This window comes from Diospyros lotus, chromosome 11, assembly GCF_014633365.1.
Source record: "Diospyros lotus cultivar Yz01 chromosome 11, ASM1463336v1, whole genome shotgun sequence".
In the NCBI taxonomy this organism is placed as follows: Eukaryota; Viridiplantae; Streptophyta; class Magnoliopsida; order Ericales; family Ebenaceae; genus Diospyros; species Diospyros lotus.
The window spans coordinates 27,312,685-27,328,939 of NC_068348.1; the positions used below are offsets into that span (position 1 = coordinate 27,312,685).

Below are 16,255 nucleotides of genomic sequence, written 5' to 3' on the forward strand. Positions count from 1 at the left end.
AAAATAATACATGTGTTATCTAATATATTTTAAAAAATTAAAAAATAATTTAATAAAAATTTTAAAATATTATTTAATTTTATCTTAATTATTCATATCAAATATTTAAATTTTACTTTAATATAAACTTATCATATTTATTTTATCAAACGTTAAATAATTCTCGTCTCCTTTTTAAGTCCATTAAATGCGTCCCAAATTACAAAAGAGCCCACCGCCGTTCGTACCCTCAAGAAGCGCCCTTTTCTTTCACGCATTCGCGTACAGTCCCAGGAAGAAGATGTATGCGAACTGCAGCGAAATGTCAGTATCTCTCTCTCTCTCTCTGTGTGTGTGTGTGTGTATATGTAAATTAATGTATGTATGTGTGAAGGCGGAGTTGTATATTTCTTGATTTTTGGTATTTTGTTTCAGAGCTTAGTTTTGAGTTTCACTTCTCGATCAGCAATAACGGGTTTTCGCAATTTCTGATTCTGTGTAGCTAACTACGCTAGCTCCATATAACGCAAGATTGTGAAGTTTGTGATAGTGTATAAATGTATAACTTTGCTTAGGGTTTCAACTCTCATCTCCCTCAAAATGGAGGCGCTGGTTGAAAACCCTAGAGCTAGACTCTCTGTGGTTCCCCTCAAGCAGGGCGTCCCTTCATCATCACAAACTCCAGGACAAGAATCTCAACAACCACAGCAGTTACCTACACATCTTGAGAACCAAGATGTGTCTCCACCTGCCAAAATTCTCTATGAAATCCTGATCAAGGCCTCACCTCAGGAGGTTGAGGCCGCCCTAACAGCCACCAGAATCAAACCCATACCTGAAATTGTTGGAGAGGTGCTCAAGCTCTTGCATGAATCGCCCCAGGCTGCTATCAAGTTCTTCCGGTGGGCTGGGATTGCTCAGAAGCACGCAGCCCATTCATGGAACCTGATGGTGGATATGCTTGGCAAGAACAGGATGTTTGAACCAATGTGGGATGCAATCAGGTCGATGAAGCAAGAAGGTGTGCTGTCGGTGGCAACATTTGTGTTGGTGTTTGGGAGCTATTGTGCTGCAGGTAGGTTCAATGAAGCTGTCATGACCTTTGACGTGATGGAGAAATATGGAGTTCAACCTGATATTGTGGCCGTGAACTCCCTCTTGAGTGCAATTTGTCGTGAGGATAAGCAAACCTCAAGAGCGCTTGAGTTCTTTGAGCGGATTAAGACTAAAATTGCCCCAGATGCAGATTCTTTCACCATTTTATTGGAAGGATGGCAGAAGGAAGGGAATGTGGCAAAGGCAAAGACCACTTTTGGGGAGATGGTGATTCGGGTCGGTTGGAGCCCACAATACAGGGATGCTTATGATGCATTCTTGACCACTCTTGTCAATGGTTCACAGGTGGACGAGACAACCAAGTTTCTTCAAGTTATGAAGGGGAAAAACTGTTTGCCAGGTTTGAAATTCTTCTCTAGTGCTATTGATATTCTTGTTAAAAAGAAGGATTCAGCTCACGCTGCCCTTCTGTGGGATATAATGGTTGGAAGCGGATTGGCACCCAATTTGATAATGTACAATGCGATGATTGGATTGCTTTGCAACAACAATGACATTGATAATGCCTTCCGTTTCCTTGATGAGATGGTCTTCTATGGTGCCTTCCCAGATAGTTTGTCTTATAACATGATTTTCCAATGCTTGATTAAGAACAAAAGGGTCCGAGAAGCAGGCAGGTTTTTCTTCGAGATGATCAAGAATGAATGGCCTCCAACTCATACAAATTGTGCTGCTGCTATCTCGATGTTCTATGACCGTGATGATCCTGAGATGGCTATTGAAGTCTGGGAGTACATGATTAAGAATTGCATTCAGCCTCTTGAAGAGAGTGCAAATGAGTTGCTTATTGGGCTCTCAAAAATGGACAGGTTGACAGAGACAAAAAGGATCATGGAAACTATACTTGATATGAGAATCAATATCCATGAATCAACTATGGAGAAGCTGAAAACTGCTTTCTATAGGAAGGGTAAAAGTGCACATGACACTTATGATAGTCTTGAAAGGAAGTGGAAATCTTCCTAGATCCCGTGATTGGGATTTCTTCCAGTGGCATTTACATATTTTTTTTCATCTTTTTTTGTTTGTTTGCTTTATTTTGATAATGAATGAGACTTCTTATGACAGTTATAAGTGGAAACTCTATGAAGCAAGTTGGTTGTACCATTTTTGGGTAATGAACTGCTTCTCTCTCCTGTATATTTGCATTGAGATATGCTATCTTGCTAGCTACCTTGTTTGCTGAGCATGTGCTTCTTGATCTGTTGACTTGATTAATTTCTACTTTGATACCCATTTTTACATGCCCATTTCAGGATGTAAGATGTGGCTTACTTTTCGGGGGTGTGTCAGTGCTTTTCTCTGCTTTATAGAGAACGGCAATATCTATGTGTGTTGCTTTGTTAGCAAATCTCTTTATCTCATGGTTATGATGGGGAATGGACGCATCATTCCTCTATTTTTTTGTCATTGTGTGTTTGCACATGTGCTCTCGTATGTCATTTCTCTTTAGCTTTTATGTTTCAACTCTTTCTCTCTCTTTTTTTCCCCCTATTATTCTCTGATTTTTGGATCTTTATAGAAAGTTATGCTACATGACTGTTTATCATTAACTTCCTACCATGGCATATTGGTGACTTAATTTTGGAATACTTTGTTTCCTGTTTTGCTGGTATTTTGTTTCACATTCATATTTGTAACACCAACAGCATTCATATTTGTAACACCAACAGAATATTTTGTGAGAGAACTGAAGAATAGCATTAACTAGGATTAGATTCTATTTTCTTTATTCTATATAGTTTATGCTTTTGCTAACTGGGCTCCATATTTGTCTCTTATTGTGAGCAAAATGTTCACTACTATTTCTAAATTTAACAAGGCAGTCTCAAGTTGGCCAAACTGCTTATTACTCTCAGGTTTATGAACCTGACTTAGGGTTTCTGAAGAAATTAGGAAGAAATTGGGAGAGAGAGAATCAAGTAAGAGAGAGAGAGATCAGAAAGAACAGAGAGAGAGAGAGAGAAGATAGAGAGAATTTGAGAGAATGAATTCTGTCATTTCACATCATAATCTCCCCTCCTCTAAGTAGTAACCTATTTATAGACCTTCTACCTTTCAGTTGTAACTGTTAACTAAAAGATGCAAGTTGCTTTTAGGCAGTTACAACTATTAACTGAAAGGTACAATTTTAGCAGCAGCCACAAAGTACAATACAGTAATTGCAACAAGCTGCAATTACTGTTACAGCCCTAGGGTCTTGACAACCCCCCTCCTTAAAAGATTTCTTGTCTCCAAGAAATCACAGTAACTGGCCAATATTTCTTCCTTCTTAGACCTTTCCTTCGCCTTCTCTTTTTCCTTTGTCTTTTTCTTTTTCCTCTCTTTCTTTCTCCTTCTTGTCTTTTTCTTCTTCTCTCTTATGTTCCTTTTTTTTGCTTTTCCTGCAATTGCAAGATGTGGTTCTCAAATATCTCCTTGTCAAAGCTTTCTTTTCCAATTTATCTGTATTCTGAAACAGAAGTTTTAGTGATTTCCTTGACCTTCATGCAGTAATCACTCCAGTGAGTCTTAGCGATAAGTATTCTGGCAGCAACATGCTCTTCCATCATCTTCCAAAGCGCATCACGGTTCTTCTGTTCAGCCCCTTTCAATTGTTCCTTCTGCATCCTCCTCTACGCCTCTTGAGCTTTTTCCTTCTCCTTTTTCTGAAGATCCACCAAGTAGCTTTTGAACAAATCTTCATGCTCTACAGGTCGCTCTATCGCCTTGAACTGTTCATCTTCCTTAAACATAATGGTAGCTTTACTCCATCTTGTGGATGAAGTGAGTTCCTTACACTCTTCCAACATTTTTGTGAATTCCTTACAAGCTTTTTTCATTCTCATTCGCCTTTCCTCAGCCTCCAGCTTCTTCCTTTGGCCCAAGTACTTGTTGAATGCCTGTTTATGCTCACCAGGAGCTCTTAAAGCCCCATATCTCTTGTCATCGATGATTACTCGCATTGCCTGCTCTGGGGTCCAGTTGGATTCAACATTTACATACTCCGACAGTGCTTTAAAGCATCTTTTACTTCCTTGCTAGTGTACACCAAAGGTTCATCTTCAGCTGATTTCTCCTCTAATGTTGTCACATTGACTTTTTTGGTAACTGCCATTCCTTGCTTGGCATCCTGAATTGCTTGATCCAATACAGGTAATTCATCAGCTTCTTGCAAACCGGAGGTATAAGGTAGTATTTCAGCTCCTGCTAGAATCGGTTCTGCAGTGGATCTTGGAGGAAAATCCACTAGTAGGCTGGCCTAAGTCACCTTTGAAAACATTTTCAGGAATCCATCCAGCCTTTGGCTGAGACTAGAGAATTCTTCCTTAACTCCTTTCTCCAATTTCTGTACAATTTCTCTTGTTACAGCATTTTCTGCTCGGCAGTGACTCACCTCCTCTTGAGTCTGTCATAAGCCTAGTTCCATTGTATCCAATCTCACTTCCAATTGCCTCATGCGAGTGTCTTCTGCTATCTCTACAGTTCAATTCTTTGGAATTTCGCCTCTGACACAGCCTCCAAGAATCGCTGCTCTGATGCCAAGTGTCAGGTTTCTGAACCTGACTTAGGGTTTCTGAAGTAATTAGGAATAAATGGGAGAGAGAATTGAGAGAGAGAGAGAGAGAGAGAGAGATCAGAAAGAACGGAGAGAAAGAGCCGAGAAAGAGAGAAAAGACACAGAGAATTAGAGAGAATGAATTCTGTTATTTCACATCATAATCTCCCCACTCTATGTAGTAACCTATTTATATACCTTCTAGGGTTCAGTTATAACTGTTAACTGAAAGATGCAAGTTGCCTTCAGGCAGTTACAACTGTTAACTGAAAGGTACAATTTTAGCAGCAGCCACAAAGTACAATACTGTAATTGCAACAACCTGCAATTACTGTTACAGCCCCAGGGTCTTGACATACTCTTGGGGAGATTTTTCCAATATTGAAGTCCTTGAATGGTGACAGAGCATATCACCTATACAATAGGGCTTCAACTTCCCTCTCTCATCGTTGGGGTATGAATGATTAAGAATGGCATTATGGGTCTTCTAGGCCAGTTAATGAAACATTTTAGATGCTACTTGTGGCTATAATTCTTAGGAAGGGGAAACCATTAATTTGGTGATGTTTTTGTCTAAAGTTTACCAAATGTATTGATCAACTAGTTTCAATGTCTCAAAATGCTTTCACATATAGATAGCAGATCTTGATTTAGTCTAAAGGTGCTCTAGGGTTATTCAAGCTAGATGTCAAGATAGATTATGATCATGGCATTTGAGATTTTCTTATGTACTTAGCAGGGAATGGGAAACGTGGATTTTATGTGTTGCCTGACAAGATTCCAAGCAAGTTTGATGGGGTTGGAGATTGGGAGATGTAGTGGCTCATCCTCTATTTACATTGGTTATAGAGGTAGATGATTTGGAGTTAAAAAACAGAGGATTTATATTAGGTTTGTGGTGGGCCAATAGATACAAAATTAATGCCTTCTTATTGAGAGTTACCAAACAAGACTTTTGGAAATATTATAAAAATTAAGCCTAACAAAGCTTGTAAGAATGCCCTTCTTCATCCAAGATATCTCAAATTAATGCTTGGACCTTAGAACCAATTTTAAAACACTTCTTATATGTCTTAGAGGTTGCTTAACGGCCTCCATCAAGCAATCACCATATTTGCACCCTTGAAGCTGTTTAAGGAAGTAAAATCTCACATGTTGGATGTAGTCCAAGTAGATGAGGTCATGATTATTGAAACCAGACCAGTTTGACCAGTTGGACCTGAACCGATCACCTAGTCAGTTTGGTTCAAAAAAGTCTGAAAATGTATATAAACTGATCAAAACCATTTAAAACTGGCGAGTTTTATCATTCCACAAGAATGTGTCATATTATTTTCTATCCAAAGTACTGAATATCTACCAATGTTTAATGGTCTTTTTTCATTAATAGATGGGTAAATTAGTTTATGAAAAAAAGAAAAGAAAAAGAAAACAAAAAGTGAAGATATAAACTGACTTCTTCATTTTCTTAAAGCCCACTATCTCTATTAAGTGCAAATTCTTTGCTTCAAGTCCCTAGTCTCTTTCCTAATAAAGTCCATCTCCATCCGGCGATAAATTTGCATCCATCGCTGATAGTGGGTTGGTGCAAGTCCAGAGGATTGACTAACTATGACCCCAACTTCCTTTAATATTTCGTCACCATCTAGTAAAATTAAGGACGATGGACCCGTATCCTTAAAGGCAATTAATGGATTTGAGACAGACCAATTGCTATTCTCATATGCAAAAATATTTTCAATCACCTTTGAATGCAGCAATGTAGAATTGTTCGATCTAGAAGTTGTTGCAACATCAATTCTAGTCATCATTCCATCCTTCATTACAGTAGATAAAAATCCTAATCGGCCAGCTGTAGCAAGAACGCACAAAGCAACAGTAGCTTTGTTCTCCACAACCAAACTTTTGACTTCTTCAACTATGTTCCTTAACTTTCCTCCAGCTACAATCGGTCTCCAAAATTCCTCACAACTTTGAATCTGCTGCTTAAGGAGAGAACTCCTATCAGGGTCATAACTCTTAGAAGACTTCCCTTGGCTGCTACTAGGGCATGTCTTGATTAATCGTTATTCTGGAGGTTGGGCTATCAAAGTTCTAATATTCCAAATCCTGGCATGTGGAACAAGCATAGTGTCCAACTCTCTTCTGGTCTCCATCCTATGACTGAAAGACAAATCAACATCTCTCTTTTTAGCGAATATGTCCTACTCCCCTAAAACACCTGCTTTAGTTACCTCTATTACAGCTAGCATCAAAAACTGGTTTGCACCTTCTAAAATAACCGCGATTCTGTTATATTGTTCAGGGTTAAGATCTTCTATGTCGGCAGTAAGATACCCTCCTGCTGAAGCTGTCTTAACATTCTTATTGCCTGTTTTAACCCCAGCCAAGGAATCCTCAGCTTTTCCCAAAACGAAATCCCACACATTAGCTGATTCTCCATATATTGGACTAGGCACCCGGGGTAATGCAAGGGACTTTGTTTCCTCTTTCAATCCCTTCAATAATCCTTCATTTTTCTCCTGCCAGCTGTCATTAAACACATCCTGATTTATTAGCCCTTCTTCTATTTGCGTAACAATTGTGCCCAAATTTATGTCAATAGAATTCTCCTTCAATGGAGTTTCAATAGTAGTTGTAATAGGCAAACTGCCTTCCTCTGCAGCGTCAATGGCCAATATATCTCCTTCTACAACAACTCCATCTTCTGAATCAACCTTCTTCGATGGTGTCACAGTGATTATTCCTACCACTGCCATCCCTGTCCGAACATCGAATGCAAGAAAACTATCCTCCTCGCAGTTCTCACCTCTAATTTGATTTATAGCCTGCATACCCACTGAATCACCAGCTTCTTGCTATTGTAAAATGTGATTCACACGAATTTCCTTGACAATTGTAACATTATTCATTTCAACATCTTTTTCCTCCGTTGGAGCCTCAATAATTCTTCCAATAGTTGCCATTTCTCCTTTGTCATCGTGAATAACCTGCCCCATCTCAGGTTTATCCTCACTTCTTGCAACAATCAATCTGAATCTTAGGGTCTTAGTAGTCTTAGGAATATCTCTAATTTGCTAGCTGCTCTTAGCATAACTATTTGGTTGCTGCATGTGCTTTCTAGACATGGCTTCCAATGCTGTTTCATGAAGCCTCGCCCTTTCTGTTGCTTGTTCTACTGTGGCAGGAAATGTCATTCTCACAATAGGTCTCAACGCATCGTTAAGACCATCAATGAATTTCATCACAAAGTAAGATTCCTTCAAGGTCGGTTGAGAATTAAGTATCAGTTCTTTCAATTCCTCAAATTTGACCTTTTAATCCATTACTGACCCTTCTTGCGTTAGGTTATTGAATTCATTTCTAAGTTGATTTAAGGAAGTAGAGTACTCCTTCGAAAAGCATTCAACATGAACACTAATATGAAATTTCGATAAGAATAGAATCATCAAGTTGTCCAACTTTCGTTTGAAGTTATCAATTTCATTTCTTATTGTGATCGATTCCTCCTCGAGTGTTTTCTCCCTTGACTGTGCACTTCCACTAAGTCCAACGACCATCTCATTAGTTCAATTACTTGAAAATTCACTGCTGTAGCAACCTCTTGCCTAGCTTTTGAGGACCTCTTCGAAAATTCATTCCGGTACTAAAATTCAACAACCTTAATCACATAAACCTAATTTAACAAACCCAAGCCATTGCAATTATTGCTCCCACTTCCACAACCCTAATTTGCTTTCGGAATGGCCGCTAACAGTCGCCTAGATTTGAATCAGCTTTTAAATTCTAATTGGAATTACGGGTAGGCTATTGAACTGATTCAACCTCCTGAATCACCTGTCACTAGTCAGGTACTTGCCTACAATTTCCAATCGAATTGATCTGCTAGGCGATAGATCTGTTTTTTCCTTCAATGTGGGACCTCGAACAATTGGAGCAGGAGAAGTCGAAGCCACGGAACTGCTCTATTGCAATCCCCAAAGGAATTGACTCGAATAGCGCCTCATGAATCGCTTGCTGCTGCACCCGTTTTTGGTACTCGCTTTCAAATTCCAAGCTTGTTTCAAGGGATTGTTTTGTAAATTTTAGTGGTTTTAGTAGGATAGATCTGTCCCTTATACCTTCAAGTTGACTCGCCTCAATCGCAATTTAGTGGTCGAGGATCACTGACTCTTCATTGCCTTTAAGTTGAACCAAGAATCACCATCAAGGATCATATTTGTCACCGTCAAGAATCACCGTCGAACCAAGAATCATTGTTGTCTCTTTGTTGCCTTAAGTAGTCGAGGATCACCAACTTAGCGACCCAGATCCAATCGCTCTAGAATCACCATCAAAGTTGCTTGGGTTTGTTTCGCCTTCACTTGCTTTCATAACCTAAACCTTAATCACTGCTGGAAACTTCCAGATTTCTAAGTTGATGATCGTTGGCTTGTTTTGTCTTTAAAAATCGAACAAGACTGCTAGGGTTCATAGCTGTGGATGATCGACTCAATTCACCTTCAATTGCGAGCTGAGAACTGCTATGAATTGCAAGAATCACAACCGAGAATTGATTGGCTTTGATACCATTTGTCACATTCCTAGGGTTACCTAGGATTGTGAATGGAATTAGGGGAGAAATCAGAATGATAGAATTGAAGGAGGGAGAGAAAACAACAGAAAGGGATGGAGAATTAGAGAGAACCGAGAGAGGGATAAAGAGAATTAGAAGGAAAGGGAATTCCGTCTCATTTCACATGATATCCATCCTCTTACAAGTAGCCTTTTAATAGGCCTAACTAGCTGCTAACTGAATTCCTAACAGCACCCATGTGCTCCTAACAAATTACAAAATATCTCATAACAAACTATTATAACCCTATTACAATAATGTCCCTCTATTGCTCCTAGAGTCATGACAAACCCTTGTATAGCTTTGGTCGGTTGTTCATCTTCTTCCCATGGACCCTCATTGTCTTCCATAACTTATTGCTTTTTCTCTGACAAAAAATCCTCCTGCAAGTCGACTTGCGGAGTTCTAAGAATCAAGTCATTTCCCAGCTGGAGTGGCTCACCTACTGTCACAGGAATTGGACTATTTTGTTGAATACTAAAATTAGTATACTCCCTAGAAAGTAATTATGCTGGAGGACTAAGTCGATACCTTTTTGCCATCAAGATCACGAGTTCATCCAATTTCCTTTCAAATCTATCCATAGAAGCTTTGAGCATCTGGTAACCTTTAGTCATGGAGAAAATCCAAAAGGAGCTAGATTTGAGGCCAAGAAACTGCTATTCTGATACCAAATGTCATGACTTTAGTCCTAACTGATGTTTTCTTTGAAGGTAAAATTGGAAATTGAGGGAGAAATAGGCAAAATTGGGGGGGGGGGGGGAGACTGAAATTAGGGAGACTGATATAAAGCAGAGGGAAAACTGGGAGAAAAAGGGGAAATCGAAGGGACCAATAGGGGGAAGTGAGATAATTCAATAAATTCTTGATAACTCATAACATGATCTATACTGTTGGGTTATAGGTTTATATAGAAGGCTAACCAACATTTATTTTTGACAATTACCATATCCTCCACTACTAATAATTGCTCCTAAATCACTCCACTACCTCCCTGTTACTCCATAATTGTAATTTATAGAACCTAACTATAAATAAACACTAAATAAATATATATAACAATTGAAAATAAAAATAAGAAAATATCTTTCTAATTCTTGGGGTCATGACACTTGGAAATTTGATTAGTGAGGGTGGTAGTCAATTGGGGGTCAATTGATGGAGATAGAGAATTCATTGTCTTGATTGAGGGAAGGAACAATCAACTTTGAGGTTGATTGGTTATGGGAAAGTCAATTGTTGGGGTTAATTGAAGAGACCAAAAGGGTTAAGGTGGAGAAATGAGTAAGACCTAGATAACGAACATGACCTTGACTCAATTAGAGTGGTGATACTTAGGTAATGACGCACTAAACAAATAATTCTTCTAATAAGGAGAACTCACCCTATGTACACTATTCACAAGTAGATGGATTACTGGTCTAAACTTGTTTTGTCTACACAGTGATGGCTGAATGGCTAGGATTGTGGATTCCTTATGAATGCTATCCACTATGGCATTGTCCATTGGTTGGACATTTGTGTCACGGCCTAATTCTCTTCCTTCCAATCCGATGAGAATTAGAAGGATTAAACACTCGAATAGAGAGAAATAAGAAAGAATGAGGGAGAACAGAGATAAAAGCAGGAGATGATGTAGAATTCTAATATTCTCATTAACCAAAATCCATCCCAAGGATGGGGAGAATTTATACAAGGCGTTTGGCAGGAGAAGATTCTTCTTCCAGGGTGGGCCCTATACCCCTACAGCTATAACAAAGTTGATACTCTCCTAACCTCCTTGCACATGGTGGTAACTGAGCTCTACATTAGTGATTACAACAATAAAAAGTAAATAAAAATGAAATAAGCTATGGTAACGGTCCCTTCTCATGACATTTCCCCCCTCAACCAATTTCTTGTCCTCAAGAAATGCTAAGAAGGCTGACAGTTCTTCTGAATTGCTTGAGGAGATCTGGGATGTACTCCCAAGTGCTATCATCAAACGAGTTGCCCTGCCATTTAACCAAGACTTGAATAAGAGGAGCCCATGCCTGTACACTACCTTTCTCTCCAAAATAACTTCAGGTTCCATTGTTTGGCTAGCCTCTTTAGGAAGAGTAGGCAATGCAAAACTTGCTGGTTGTGCCCCAACTGACCTCTTTAGGAGCGATACATGAAACACATGGTGAATTTGTGACCCTGCAGGTAGTTGCAAGCGATATGCCACCTTCCCTACCTTAGCTTCTATGGAAAAATAACCCATATTACTTTGGACTGAGCTTGGTTACTTTCCCTTGAGTGATAGACTTCAGGTGAGGATACCTCATCCTCAAATACACCTCATCCCCTTTTTCAAATTCTCTCTCACTTCTTCTTCGGTCATCAAACAGTTTCATTTGATTTTGGGCTAAAGCTAACTCTTGCTTCAGCTGTTGTGTCACTATCCTTTTTTGCTGGCAATAATCTTCTACTGTGGCCACATTGGATCCTCCCCCCACTACAGGCAAAATAGGTGGTTTGTACCCAAACAAGGCTTCAAATGTGAACATTTTAATTGATGAATGGTGGTTAGTATTATACCACCATTGGGCCAAAGACAACCATTTGTGCCACTCCTTAGGTTGTAAGAGGCAAATGCACCTTAGTTAAGTTTCAAGGTTTTGGTTCACCCTCTTGGGTTGCCCATCAGACTGAGAGTGATAGGTTGTGGACATGCTTAGTTTTGTTCCCAGAGACCTTATTAGCACCTGCCACATCAAGCTGGTGAAGATCCTATCTCTATAAAAAACTATGGACTTAGGAGTCCCATGTAACTTAATCACCTGGTCCAAGAAAGCCCTAGCCACCTCCTGAGCTATGTAGGGGTGAGTTAACCCTATGAAATGGGCAAACTTGGTCAGCCGGTCCACCACTACCTGAATATTATCCTTACCCTCTGACTTGGGTAGTCCTTCCACGAAGTCCATAGACACACTCAACTAAGCTTGGTCAGGGATAGATAGGGGTTGTAGTAGCCCTGGGTAGGCCACTGCTTCTAATTTACATCTCTTACAGGTGTCACATGCCTGTACAAACCCCTTAACCTCCGATTTCATCCTCGACCAATGGAATATCTATTTAACTCACAAGTATTATGTTCCCCTGAATGCCCCCCCAATGGAGACTCATGCAGAGCCTGTAAGATCTCCTCCTTAAGTTCTGCACTATCCCCAATCACTATTCTTCCTTGGTACCTCAACATTCCCTCACTCAATATGCCCGTCAGCCTCATTGGCCCCATTAGACAATTTCTCTAGTAATGCTTTAATTTTCCCATCCCCTTCATAGCTGTCAATAACCTTGCAGTGCCATTCAGGTACCGCCAATGTCATTGCTGCAAAACTCCCTTCTTCATGGCATCTTGAAAGTGCATCAGCGACTACATTTTCTTTCCTATTTTTGTACTGTATTATGTAATCCAAACCCATTAGTTTGGCCATACCCTTCCTTTGCAGCTGTGTTTGAAGCTTTTGTTGCAATAGATACTTCAAACTTTCATGGTTCGTTTTGATGATAAATCTGCCTCTTTCCAAGTAGCGCCTCAACTTGTCAACAACCATCAATACAACTAGGAATTTCTTTTCATAAATACTGAGCCCCAAGTGTTTAGGGCCCAATACCTGACTTAGGAATGCTAGTGGCCTCCCTTCCCGCACCAAAACTGCCCCTACGCTTGTTCCACTTGCATCTGTTTCCAGAATAAATGGCTTATTGAAATTAGGAAGCCCTAACATTGGCACCCTACTCATGGCCCCTTTTAAATTCTCAAATGCCTCTTCTACTTTTGGCCCCTAGCTGAAACTTCATTTCTTCAACAAATCAGTTAAGGGCTTACTAATGATCCCACAGTTCTTTACAAACTGACGGTAGTATCTGGTTAGTCCTAAAAATCCCCTTAAGGCCCTCACCAAAGTAGGCCTTGGCCAGGACACCATGGCCTCTACCTTTCTTGAATCTATACTCACGCCCCCCTTTGATATGATGTGTCCCAAATATTCCACCTGCCCTTGACCAAATGCACACTTTGATTTCTTAATAAAAAGCTAGTGGGATATGAGGATATTAAGGGTAGTTCTAAGAGGATATTAAGGGTAGTTCTAAGGTGAGTTAAATGTTGTTCAAAAGTAGGGTTGTAAATGAGTATATCATCAAAGAACACTAGTATAAACTTTCGAAGATGGGGTTCAAAAATTTTGTTCATGAGAGATTGAAAAGTGGCAGGGGCATTGGTGAGCCCAAATGGCATCACTAAGAATTCAAAGTGTCCATGGTGAGTCCTAAAGGCAGTTTTGGGAATATCCTTAGGTTTTATTCTAATTTGATGATACCCCGAGTGTAGGTCAAGTTTAGGAAAGAATTGGGCATGGTGAAGCTCATCCGAAAGATCTTCCACCAAGGGTATAGGAAATTTATCCTTGATGGTCATGGCATTTATGGCGGTAATTCATACAAAATTGCCATGATCCATCATTCTTTTTGACCAATAGGACAGGGGAAACAAAAGGGTTTTGGATAGGTCTAATGATGGATTGGAGTATATCGGAGTATATCCTTAACCATTTTCTCAATCTCATTCTTTTGAATTGGAGGGTAACGATAAGTTCTAATGTTAACAGGCTCAGTGTTTAGTTTTAGATTGATAGAGTGGTCAAGCATTCTGGTAGGGGGAAGGGATTGGGGTTTAATGAAAAGATCCTCATACTCTACTAGGAGTTTATTAAGGAGATCCAAGTGGTATACCTGATCCGACATCCCCTAAGGTGTGCTAACTGTCAGGTAGATATGCCCTTGCATTCCCTGATCTTCTTGTACCTCCTCTGTTGCTACAATTGAGAAAAGATGTGCCAGCTGATTCCATTTTCCCTTAATTACCCTATGTAATCTTTTCTCATATATCATCTTGCAGGTTCTAGCCTCTTTTCCCCTTGATAATGTCATCTTCCTTCCCTCCTCAAAGGACACCTCCATCTGGTTAAAATCAAAACTAATGGGGCTTACCCCCCCTTCATCCAATCCACTTTTAGAACCACATTACATCCCCCCAACTGTAACAACCTCAAATCTACTTCAAATTTTTCCCCTTGCATCTCCCAGCAAAAGCCATTTTAGGCTGATTTGCTCAACGCCCTTTTGCCATTGGCTATTGTCACACTCAAGGGTGGAGTCCCTATGAGTTGACACTTCGCCTTTTGGCTATGCTTTCATCAAGAAAGTTGTGGGTACTCTCGCTATCTATTAGAATCATGAGGTTGCAGCCCTTAACTTGTCCCTTCACCTTAATGATTTCGTTGGTGGCTACTCCCTTTAAGGCGTGAATGGAGATCTCTCCATTATCCTCTTCCCCAATACCCTCGCAATCCTCTTTCTTTGCCTCCTCTTGTTCATCCTCTTCGTCCCCTTCTAGCAATAGGATTTGCCTCTCGCATTGATGTTCGGGCCGGTACTTGTCCCCACATCGAAAGCAAAGGCCATCTAACCTCCTTTGCTCCCTTAGTTGCTCCCCAAAGGGAATTGAACTTGTCCCTACCACATTTTTCACCCCACTACCCCCTGTCACCTGCTCTCGATTATAGCCCTTTCCTCTCATGTTAGATGTTCCTGCAACCACCCTCCTTGGTTGCTGCCTCTATTTTTTCATTAGGGCCTCTACTAGCATCTCTTGTACGCGGGCACTCTCAGATGCCTGTTCAACTATTTGGGGCTTCATCATTTTGACCATTGGCCATAGCTCTTCACTCAGGCCACTCATAAAGCTTGACCCGAAGTAAGCTTCCGAAAGGTGAGGATTATGGCCGATCATGTAAGACCTGAGTTCCTCAAACCTTCGTAGATAGGCACCCATACTCCCTGCTTGCCTGACTTTATTGAAGTGCTCAATGGTGTCCACCATACTTCTTTCCCTAAAGCGCTCACAGAGTTTTTTAGAGAGCTCTTCCCGGGTATACTCTCTTCTCACCCTTAAACACCCTTGAAACCAAGCGTCCACTACTTCGTTGAAATATGCAGTGGCCAAGCTCACCCTCTGCACTCTCGGTATGTTGTACCACTCAAACAGTCTCTCACACTTCCTCAACCACCGAGGATTAGCTCTCTCAAATACCAGAATCTCCATCAAAGGCATAGGAAACCTCGGATGATGATGGTTGTGTGGGTCTTCTCTGTCCCTACCCATCATCCTTTCCAACTCCTCCTTTGGGTCTACCTTAATCTTGGAGGTCCTATTTCCTCGGTTCATTCTATTCCCTTGCATAATTGGCTCATTCTTTTCTCTAAGAGGAAAGTCGGGAGATACCCTTACCGAGTTCTGGCGAGTGAACATCACCATGAACTGCTGCATTTGAGCTCCCAACTCTTCTTGTACTCACGTGATCGACCCTTCCAACCTCCGCTCTAGTCCCTCCGTGGAACTCTCCAATTTGCGATCAATGGCCACGATTGCCTCATGGTTTCGAGTAGCCCTAAACTCTAGTTGATCTACTCGGTTTTGGAAGTCGTTCATCGTCGAGCTGACTTGCTGTAGCTGCGACTCCAGGTTCTTCATGCAAGTTCCTTCCGCCATCACACCTCTGAACAGGGCACCGATCGAGAATCCTGGCTCTGATACCAAGATTGTCACGGTCTAAGGCCGACAATTCCCTTCCTTCCAATCCGATGAGAATTAGAAGGATCAAACACCCGAACAGAGAGTAGAAAACAGAGATAAAATAGAGAGGAGAGAAAGAATGAGGGAGAACAAAGAGAAAAGAGGGAGATGATGCAAAATTCTAATATTCTCGTTAACCAAAATCCTTCCCAAGGATGGGGAGAATACATACAAGGCGTTTGAGAGGAGAAGATTCTGATAAAACCTTTACACAATTGATTGAATTTATGTTCTAAAACAATAGTAGCCTCAGCAATGGATATAAATGAATACAATGAAAGAAGACAAAAATTGGCCTATTTGAGAGGGCCTCTTTCTCCCATGACTTCTCCAACAAATTTTC

General features: G+C 40.5%; 1 protein-coding gene across 3 annotated transcripts in view; it reads left to right on the forward strand.

Moving 5' to 3' along the window:
* The first annotated feature begins 200 nt into the window (after positions 1-200).
* LOC127812675 (pentatricopeptide repeat-containing protein At1g77360, mitochondrial-like) overlaps positions 201-16,255 on the forward strand; it is a 30,542-nt gene continuing 14,487 nt past the window's right edge. Inside the window, exons 1-2 of one of the 3 annotated variants that reach the window (XM_052353176.1) lie at positions 201-303; positions 415-8,938. In XM_052353176.1, coding sequence (XP_052209136.1) covers positions 580-2,061 — 1,482 coding nt within the window. In that variant the 5' untranslated portion in view covers positions 201-303; positions 415-579 and the 3' untranslated portion in view covers positions 2,062-8,938. The other 2 variants (XM_052353177.1, XR_008025979.1) reach the window with 2 other exon arrangements.